Source organism: Paralichthys olivaceus, chromosome 17 (genome assembly GCF_024713975.1).
Source record: "Paralichthys olivaceus isolate ysfri-2021 chromosome 17, ASM2471397v2, whole genome shotgun sequence".
NCBI classification, from domain to species: Eukaryota; Metazoa; Chordata; class Actinopteri; order Pleuronectiformes; family Paralichthyidae; genus Paralichthys; species Paralichthys olivaceus.
The window spans coordinates 15,339,514-15,350,612 of NC_091109.1; the positions used below are offsets into that span (position 1 = coordinate 15,339,514).

Genomic DNA, 11,099 nt, shown 5'->3' on the forward strand with positions numbered 1-11,099 from the left:
GGTTTTGAATCATCACTTAAATGGATAGTTCAACGCAAAAAGAAAATTCACTCATTATCTACTCATCTCTTTGCCGATGGAGGGGTCTCTGTGAAAATAAATGTGAATACAACTCCAGGAACTCCTGGACAGGCTAATTTATTATACAATTATGCTCCAATCATTCACTAAGTCATGTGATAAACACCTTCAGCACCCCTGCTGATGTGGCATATCTGTATGCATTGGGGGTTCAAGTAAATTGAATTCACACTGTGATGTGAGAGCTTGTGAATGGATTGTATTTATATAGCACCTTTCTAGTCTTGATGATCACTCAAAGCACTTTACAATACAGTTTGCAATTCACCCATTCACACACATATTCATACAGTTTTTTTTTCAATGAAGGGCAATTTGGGGTTCAGCATCTTGCCTAGGTATACTTGCTTGTGTGTCTTGTGTTGCAGGATCCTGCTTTGGCTGGAGCTGGGGGCCATCAGTGAAGTAGAGGTAGCTGGCCACTGCCTCATATAATAATAGCCATGCTCATCCTGCCATTCAGATGAGTTTTGATTTCTGTAGCATTAATTTGATCTTGTTTTGGTCTGGAATTCAGTTCCTGTCAGCCTTATCAGTTGAATTTCTTTTTTGTTTTAGTTCTTTGAAAATTACTTTTTGTTAGAAAAATCTGATCCATCATGTGTCTACCCTTATTTAGTGCCAGATGACTCTGATGTGCCAAACCAAGTTATAAATTGCCTGTGAAAATAAAACTGAAAATCTTGTCATTGGCACTGATGTTCAAGGACAAAAGATTATCAGCAAAGTTGGAGCAGCAAAACAAATCAAAAATAAAGAACCTGGGTGTTACTCAGGACTAGATTTTAATCCACACATAAACAATGTCACAAAGATTGCCTTTTATCAGTTAAGAAACATTGCAAGAGTAAGACTGTACCTCACTTTGGAAACTGCCAAAAAGTTGATTCATGCTTTTATACTTTCTCGCCTGGACTACTGTAATGCACTATATTCAGGATTACCGAAAAAATCCATCGATTGCCTACAGCTTTTGCAAAATTCAGCAGCCATGGTTTTAATGAGAAATAGGAAAAGATTCCATATTACTCTTATTTTAGTGTCTTTACACTGGCTTCTAGCATCACTGAGGATTGATTTTAAAATTATTTTACTTGTTTTTAATTCTCTTAATGGTACAGCACCGTCATACATCTCTGACTGTTTATCGGAATATGTTACGAATCATTCCCTCAGGTCGTCTACAGCGGACTTGCTCAATGTCCCCAAAACAAACTATTAAAGGTTTGGGGAAGCAGCTTTCTCTTGCTATGCTTTCCTATGCTATGCTATCCAAAGGTTTGGAACAAACTCCCACCACACATCAGACATGCTTCTTCTGTTGATAGTTTTAAGAAACAAATCAAGACCTGTTGCTATGATAATACATTTTAGCTGCATTTTATGTATAAATACATGTATTATTATTGTTGTTATGGTCTCAGCCAGCCAGGCCATAACAACATGTAATCAGGAACGCTGTCTCAAAAGCCATTCTCCTGGGAAAGTAGATACAGTAAACACAAAGATCGATGTCATGAAGAAAAGCAGGAACTTGAAAGGTGCATAAAAATATCAAAAGAAATAGAGAAGAAAACAACAATTTTCTTCTACAACTCCCAACATGCACTGAACTGTGCCTGTGGCCCCATATTTTTATCATATTACTTCATGTAACTAAAGTCCATTGTTTGTGCTTCCATCTCTCTATCTCTCTCCCTCTCTCTCCAAATTTCACTACTAATACTACCAACATATTATGATTATGATGATGATGATAAACTGTTATTATTAATAATATAATTGCATCTCAATGTATCACTATTCATTATATTTATATTTTTATGACAACAACAGTCTCTCTCTCTCTCTCTCTTCTCTCCCCTCTTATCCACTCATTTCTCCTCTCCTCCATTATTCTCCTCAAGTCAAGGCAGATGGGCGCCCACACTGATTCCAGAAACTTGCTGTAGTCACTCACTCATAGTAAACTCACTTGAATACTATAATAATAATAATAATAATAATATTGATACTACTACTACTACTAGTAATACACTTTATTCATATAGCACTTTAAAAAACGGAAGTGCTTTGACTGAAAAGCAAGCAAAGTAAATAAAAACTTGAACAAATAAAAGCAGTAATATGACAATCAAATATTAATTTGGTCCAATTTTGAGTGAAAATGGCAGAGCAGATGTTTTGGTTGCAAACCTAACAATGCTCTACTTGGCTCTACTATTGCTCTACTACTTACTTGTATGCAAGAAGAGCTATAATTCATCCTGCACATTGAGGCCTCCATCATGAAATACAATGCACAACAAAAGACATAAAACAGTTTATATTTTGTTACATGTGTAAAACATTACATACAACAAAAAATACTATGAATATACACATTTCACTTAATAGTAACATGCCATCGCCCAAAGATATCAGTAATCATATCTTCAGTTTTAGAGCATTCCATTACTTCTGACTATACGTGTTGGCAGCTCTGTGCGGTAAACACATTTCCCATTAGTCTGCATGAAGGTGACTGTCATCTTATGCTCAGTGACCTGGAAGTAAGCCACGCCTCCTATTGTGTGATTGACAGGACTGGAGTAGAGCTGCCAGGACTGAGGAACACTGTCCTTGTGAGTGGTGTCAGGATCGCTGACCACCCCACTCCCACTGACTACATATGAGCTCCCATCATCCTCTCTGATGAACTGTTAAAAATACAGAGACAGACAGCATTAAAGGCATCAATGTTGCGCTCAATTAGACCAAGATACAGCGACAAAATTCATTAAAGGTTCAGTGTGTAAGATTTAGGTGAAAGGGAGCAGAAACTGAATACAAAGTAATCCTAGTGATGTTTTCACTAGTGTGTTTTATCTAAATTGTACGATTGTTGTTTTCTTAGAATGAGCCATTTATATTTAAATACTTTATATTTACATGGGGAGCAGGTCCTCTCTACAGAGGCCGCCATGTTTTTACAGTAGTAAAAACTGGACAAACTAAATGCCTCTTGAGTTTTTATGACAAGTGAAGGCTGCCACAGGTACTCTTTCATGTTTGGAAGAGGAGGGTAAGATGAGGGGTATTCAGCTGCAACATGAAGCTGCGCAGTATAAGTAGGAAGTATAATTCAGGAAGACTTTCTCATAAACCGTTCCTGGCAGAGGCCGTCCACACAGAGCCCAGTTCTGCCGGAGGTTTCTTACACCTGGGAGTTTTTCCTCCCGGCTGTTGCTCATGCTTGCTCGGTGTGGAACAAGTTGGATTTTGTGTTTCTTCTTGGACTTGGACTTTTGTGCAGCACCCTTAGACAACTGCTTGTTGTGATACCGTGCTAAATAAATTTGAAATTTGAAATATTAAATTACTCACAAATCTATCTCTCTATATATATTTCTTCTTATTAATCAGCTGATTGTGGGCATTTTGAATGGCCATTCAGATATTGCCACAATCTCATCCAGCCAGTCGTGCGGTTGTGATCAAATTTGAAATCCTTTCTCCTCTCTCCGGCAGTCAGCTGTCATTAGTGATCCGCTGTAACTCCCCTTCAACCCAATCTCCTCCGGTTTAATCCGAAGCCATGGTCCAGTCCAGCAGAGTCATTCATAATTATTTCTCCATCAACCCCTCTGATGCCGATGACATCACATAGGGGTCAACATGCCAAAAGACTTAATTGCATAGAAATAAAAAAATGTATTCAACTGTCAAGTTAAAGTCTCTCCTGATTGAACTGTTCTCATATCAACCACTTGTTTCCAATCTTATTTCATTGTAGGGCTTTATGCAGCACATTGATTCCCTCTTACAATGACACACACATATTGACAATCAACACATCTGTATGCTTAGACTGCAACACTCACGTTGCACAGTAGATTCCTCTTGCTCCAACGTGTTTTACAGACACACAGATCACTTCATAATGTTGAGGTAATTATAAAATTAAATATAAAACCATATCATACAAGTGGTAGATGAAGTTACCAGATATTCCATCACAGTGTATCATTCTATGTTATTGTTTCCATCTTTTCAATCCCCCCTCCCTTTCTGCTTCTGTTGTGCAGTGACTTTAGTTTTTTTACGGTCATTTTGTGCCATACAGACTTGCATAGTGAAGATAAGGCTTACAGTGTACCATTCTTAATGCTGTCATTACTCAGTAGCCATCACATTGTGCAATCATTTACTTCATTGAGATAAGTTGAAGCCAATTGTTGGACTGTGAGTTATACTACTGCAGGAAAAACAAATGCTCATCTTCCTGGAACAATATGTCAACACTGTGCTCATATAAAATAAATAAGATTTCATCTTTATGACTAATTATATTGACCAGTAATATCTGTTGAAACAAAGTATCATTTAACCCAATAACTATCTGGATGGTTTCTAATTTTTGGAAATGTATAAAACCTGTGATTGTGTAATGTGGGCACATGCCAGTCTTGGTGCCAGAAAATGATGCAAACTAGCTTTGAACTATCAACAAGTACAGTCTTTGTAGCACCCACTAGTGAATGCCACCTCCTGTACAGAGAGGGGCAATCTTGCACATACTCTTCTCAAACACAGTGTGATAAGTGGGATATGAAAAAGAATAAATAACTGTCAAAGAGACAGACAGACAAATAACAAAACACTGAGATACACTTCCTTGATGAATCTATGTACACATGATATTTTTTATGATTGAGCGTGCACTCACTTACATACCTGCAGATTGTGGTCATGGCCAGACAAGTACACAGTGACTCTGTATTTCTTCAGCAGGGGCCTCAGTCTGTTGACCAGACAGGATGTTGGTCCGTGATGGCCGATGGACCAGACAGGATAATGACCAGCCACCACAACATAGGCTGATCTGACACATGTCATACATACTGGCACTTCAGTTAAAAGGCAACAACAAAACAAAATGTAACTGTATCACATCTTAGAGAACAACCACAGTTCTGTCTCATTTGCTTCTGTTTCTGTATGTTAATTGAGAGTGGCATGATGATGCAGAAATCGTTTGTATTTAGTGCCGTGCAAAAATATTATAATTCATAACATGCATAATACAATCATGCACATAGCAATGACTCCAAACATATAGCCTTATACAGATTTATCAAGAACTATCTTCACAGATAAGAGAAACAAATAGCTCTTCACATCATCAAGTTATTTTTTGACAGCATGACGTAACAGAGGAATGTTTTTTGAGCAATGTTGCAGACCATCAAACACATTTTAATATAAGGTAAAGACAATGTGAGTACATCATTGGATTTATTGAAAGGAAAGAGTTAATCTAAATCCCCCATTGAAAGGTAATCCACCCCAAAACCTAAATACTGTTCTATTTGCAATAACTTTAAGTCTTTTACATCCCTGTGGAGGAATTTTTGAACCATTGCCGTTGCAGGACTTTTTAAAATCCAGCACATAGGTTTTTGAGCATGAACTGTACATTCATGCTGTACTCTAAAGTCTTGCCACAGCATCATAACCGGGTTCAAGTTGAGAGCTAACATTTGGTGTTTGTCCTGATGCCAATGGAAGTACGTGCTCAGGACATTATGTGTTGCTCTACAAATTGTTTGGAGTGTCCAGGCAGTTGTATTGGCAGTTTGCTACTGCATGGCGTGAGTTTGGTTGCTTTGCAGCTTGTTTTTTCGAATTTAACTGTTGCTTGTGGGTATCGTTGTGTCATTGCGAAGTTGTGGTCTCCCTGTTGTTAAAAAAAATACACTGTGTGTGTGTATGTGTGTGCAGAGGTGATAAAAGCACACACATTCTTTACTCAAGTAGAGGTACAGATACTTGTATTAAAAATAACTTGAGCTGAAGTTTAACCACTGTTTCGGCTTCTTTAACCAAGTAAAAGTATAAAAGTAAAGGTTCTGAAATGTACTTTGACTTCTTTAACTGAACTACTCTTACTTCAAATAAAGTAAAAAACAATTCACTAAAACGGAGGGTTAAAGCAAAGATTTTTGAGCATGAAAAACTGTCCACAAGAAAATGAGTACAATGTATTGAATGAAGTATTTTCTTAAAAGGTCCAGTGTATAAGACTTAGGAGAAAGTGATCTATTGGCAAGAATTGAATATAAAATAATCCACCAGTGGGCAATCGTCAAAATTGTACAGATTGAACAGAATGGGCCCTGCTATATTTAAATACTTCATATTTACATCAGGAGCGCGTCCAAACTGGGCAAACTAAAGCTTTTGAGTTTTTATGTCAGCTGAAGTTCACCACAGGTTCTACTTCCCACCTCTGAGAGTGTTTATGTACATGTGATATTCATTAGCGATATTCACTGCCACTAGATGTCGCACTAGCAGCAGTATCTCAAACCATAGCAAATGTGGAGGTAATCCTGTAATTCTCCATTTACTTTAATTAAATCTCAATAGGTATATGTTTATATCAGTGATGTAAGTGTGGATATTTCAGTGGATAGGAACATTTTTATTAAGAGCACCTGCTAAAATGCAAAAATTAGACTTTTTTTCTTTTAATTTTTTATTTGACCAAACAACACCTAGCATAATATAAGGAGATTCACTTGGGGGTTGGGGGTGAGGTGGTTGCTAGGCACTGCCATTATCTGAAATTGTGTTTGTTTTGTATTGTTTTTAATGTTTTTTTCTATTGTTATGTTCATCATTCATGTGATTTGTTACTCGCTCTTGAAACATCACTTAAATTCCTATCAAAACATAATAATGAATAATTGAAAGCTGGTTGACTTGTATGTAAGGTTTGAACACAGTGGCTCACCTGCTGCTGGCCAGTTTAGATGTGATCCAGTTCCACTGGCGATCTGCTGCTCTGGAGTCCTCTGGTCCTGTAGGCTGGGTTTGGTCATAGGTGTTTCCACATAACACCACTGTGTCAATCATCAGTATGCTCACTGACATGTTTGTGTGTGGGACATTAAAATTAAGGTCATAATAGAGACCAGGGTAATTCCTGCAGACAAAAAAAAAGACCTGATGATATATTCATAAAAAATGTGCAGCAGGGAGATATAAAGTATGGACACCTTGACATACAAGTAAGATTTTTGTGCAGCAGGGTCATTTTTGTGTCATTTCTTTTTAAAATGCAGTCTAAAGAGGAATAAAGGCATGCATGTTTTCTTCCAGGAGGTTTTCTCAAAGTACTCTAAAGGTTTTTATTTTTGTATTGTTTTAGCTAATACAGGTTTCTGCCAGCCCAGCAAGTCCAAAAAATAAATGTTAGATGATGACTGATGAACAGAAGGGTGGGTCAATGTTTGCAGAACATTTTAAAAGAAAACATGAAAAATGTAATTAATGTGGATTAATAGAAATGCTTTATCTGTCTTCATGTTTACACTTTTCATTCATCCCTAGTTACGTTTCTATTGAAACCATTTATTAGGAGGTAGAGCATTCAGCTACCAGGCTCCTCTCCTGTGGAACCAGCTCCCACTCTGGGTGCGGGAGGCAGACACCATCTCAGCATTTAAAGTTAAACTTAAAACGTTCTTTTTTGATAAAGCCTATAGATAGTTCTAGATCAGGATGTCCCAGGAAATCGGTAAAAAGTCTCCAGTTGGTCCAAAATGCTGCAGCACGAGTGCTGACAGGAACTAGATGGAGAGATCATATTACTCCTGTCATAGCTTCTCTACATTGGCTCTCTGTAAAATTCAGAATAGATTTCAAAATCCTGCTCCTCACATTTAAAGCCCTCAACAATCAAGCCCCTTCATATATCAAAGAGCTCATAACACCACATTATCCAAATAGATCACTTCGTTCCCAAAACACAGGCTCTCTTGTGGTTCCAAGAGTCTGTAAGAGTAGAACAGGAGGTAGAGCATTCAGCTACCAGGCTCCTCTCCTGTGGAACCAGCTCCCTCTCTGGGTTCTGGAGGCAGACACCATCTCAGCATTTAAAGTTCAACTTAAAACGTTCCTTTTTGATAAAGCCTATAGTTAGTTCTGGATCAGGTGAGTCCTGAACCATCACTTAGTTATGCTGCTATAGGTCTAGACTGCTGGGGGAACTCCCATCATGCACTGAGCACCTATCCACTTCTCTCTGTCTCTCTGCCCCCCCACATTCATTCTTTTATTTATTTTATTACATGTCAATGACTATTTCACTTTGTACTCCCATAGTCTCTCTCATTTCAGATATCTCTGACCCCAGAACCTCAGGACAACAACTTTTACTATTACTAATTACAATATCGCAGTAATTCATTATGATATCAAATGTGTCTGTTAATATAATAATTAATAGTCTTTACACTGTTGTTTACATTTTAACTAGTCAGATCTGATACCCGATGGCGCTCAAGTGTCCCCAGTCTTTCTCGCCCCCCTCTCGCCTACTTGCCCCTCCCCACTATCCCTCTCTCTTCTCTCCCATATTTTCCACCCATCTCTCATCTCCTTCCCCCGTTTTCTCTACTCACCCCAACCGGTCAAGGCAGATGATCGCCCACATTGAGCCTGGTTCTGCTAGAGGTTTCTTCCTCTTAATGAGGGAGTTTTTCCTCTCCACAGTCGCCAAAGTGCTTGCTCATTGTGGGAACTGTTGGGTTTCTCTATATTTTGATCTTAAGGTCTTGACCTTCTATGTAAAGTGCCTTGAGATAATGTATATTATGATTTGGCGCTATACAAATAAAATTGAATTGAATTGAATGTCTGTATTGTATTTGTATTCTTTACCATCGTTGGGACACATCAGAGTAAGCCATCTGAGCTGAGATGTTGCCCTTGTGGTCATGGTTTCCACCGACCAGGTACCATGGGATATGTAGTAAAGATGGCTGAGAGAAGACCCTTTCAAATGTGTGCTGTGGATAGGAAACCATATTTTTTTTCTTTAAATTGGAAATACACTGGAGTAAATAAATAGCATATTCACCAGGCTTGATCAGGAATCATGCTGTCCAGCATTGAAAGCATTTGAAGACAAAACAAATGCACAGGGGATGAATATAACACCACTACAACAAAATTACTGCATCTACATTTTCCCATGTTGCAATTCAATCAAACGAAGATTGTAGCGGGTGGCTTATAGATTTCAGAAAGACTCACATCTTAGGACATCAGAAAATTCTATAATATGCAAGAAACATGTCATTGTTTCCATCCTCATATTTAGTTGAGTCTATGATATAAAATGATTCTTAACACTGTGAGGCAAATGTAAAACTAATCCTAAAACATGTCACAAAAATATAACATGTATTAACATTGCAGTGACTTGTAGACTGATCCCTGAAGAACACAAAGCAAAACCAACAGCAAAAGAAATGTCTACAGCTCAATGTTGAGATTTAATCCTAACATCGCGTGTTAGCAGCTATGGTTGTGGAACCTGAGACTCTTACAGAACAATCTGTAATTGGTCAATTGACTGTCTATTTATTTAGCTTTTCTTGTCTTATCTAACAAAGGACTTTACAATACAAGTTACATTCACCCAGTCACACACACATTCATGCAGCACTTCTAAGCCCTTGCTACTCCTTTTTGGATGGAAAATGAAATGGTTATGTTAATATATGTTACAGAAAATGTATGTTGTCAGGTGTTTTGTTTTTTATACTACTTATGTTACTGAAATTGATTTTATATTTTTTTTGGACAATTTTATTTTGTCCTTTAAAAACATTCAAAACAAACTGAACTATGTCCAGTGCTTTTCCCATCACACTGTTCATACACTAAGGGCACAGGTGTCAGGGGTAATTTGGGGTTCAGGATCTTGCCCAGATGTTGGCATGCAGACTGGAGGAGATGGGGATCTAACCACCAACCTTCTGGTGAGTGGACGACCCGCATTACCTCCTGTTGCCTTTTACAGTTTGAGCTTCATCATTCAAAAACATGTCTCCCCCCCTTAGTGTGTTTGCTTTGTGAGCTCACCTTGAAGCGGGGGTCTTCCAAATTCTTGACACCACTATAGTAAAAGTGATCTCCCAGGCTTAGGACAAAGTCCACTCCCTCAGTCTGGGCCAGACTGTCCACTTCTGCAGCAACAGCCTCCTCATGAGGAGTGTAGTATGGAGGCACTGGTAAACCACCCCAGTCAGCAAGTACAGCAAAATGCAGAGCAGCTAATGAAATCAATAGAGAATCTGTTCTCACAGCAGTTTGTAATGTTTCAACAGACACGTCCTGTCCTAAGGAAGTAGCTCTCTGATGGTTTCACACTTCCTAAAAAATGTATGCTGACAAGTTTGACAAGAACCTACAAGGTTATAGTGAAATCAGTGTTCATTTATTTTATAGCTCGATCTTCATATGTTTGCCTTCATCACAGGACATTAAACATTCAAAGTATCTATCAGTAAAATGACTTGTGTTTGCTTATATGGTTGTGTCTGGTGTCTCATGAGCAGACTGAGTATAGTAGCCTACCTTGTTCAAGAGTTTGAAGAGGATACCAGCAGGTAGAGAAGCAGAACAACAGCAGCACACACTGCAGTCGGTCCATAACTCCAGGTCTAACTGAACATCGGTTTTGTTTGTTTGCACTCTGCTCTAACGTCAAACACGTCTCAGCAGTTAACAGGTTGACTTCCTGTATGACTAAATGAGTGACTCACAGTTTCACTTGTCATGTTTCATAGGGCACAATCACAGCTTGGAAAATTTAAAGGTGTGAAGACACACAGATCACAAGGTGCTTTTTAACCCTAACTGCACCTGTCAGTGTCTTCATGTACCCACAGTATCCCCAGAGTGTGGTAGAACAAGACAAGCAGGTAGCTTCTTCCTCATTCCTTTTTGAACGGAAAATGAAATGTTTATCTTTGTTAATTTATGTTACTGAATATTTACGTAAGGCTCTTAGAAGTGTCAAAGTAGTGTTTAGCACTTATAATTATATACTGCCTGTAAATTAACTATTTTGGTTGCTCTAGAAGGTTTTTAGGATAATAAACACAAGTTTTTTTATTTCAAATTAGAGCTAAAGAGCCATGATAACCAATCTCTTGTTTAGTGCCATGCAGTGAGTGACT

At 38.2% G+C, this 11,099-nt stretch overlaps 2 protein-coding genes across 3 annotated transcripts in view; one reads left to right on the forward strand and one right to left on the reverse strand.

Annotated features, from left to right (window-relative positions):
* The window catches only part of alg14 (ALG14 UDP-N-acetylglucosaminyltransferase subunit), a 149,649-nt gene that overhangs the window by 67,828 nt on the left and 70,722 nt on the right, over positions 1–11,099 (forward strand). The window lies entirely within an intron of this gene.
* Positions 2,393–10,817, reverse strand: acp5b (acid phosphatase 5b, tartrate resistant). 2 transcript variants are annotated; one of them, XM_069512868.1, is made up of 7 exons: positions 10,495–10,817; positions 10,000–10,190; positions 8,791–8,918; positions 8,532–8,591; positions 6,860–7,051; positions 4,798–4,945; positions 2,393–2,780 (listed from the first exon to the last, which is right to left on the reverse strand). In XM_069512868.1, exons 1-7 carry the CDS (start codon positions 10,568–10,570, stop codon positions 2,523–2,525), a joined length of 1,053 nt encoding a protein of 350 aa, XP_069368969.1. In that variant the 5' UTR covers positions 10,571–10,817; the 3' UTR covers positions 2,393–2,522. The 2 variants fall into 2 exon arrangements, with proteins under 2 accessions (XP_069368969.1, XP_069368970.1); XM_069512869.1 differs by lacking the exon at positions 8,532–8,591 and having other exon boundaries at positions 10,495–10,675.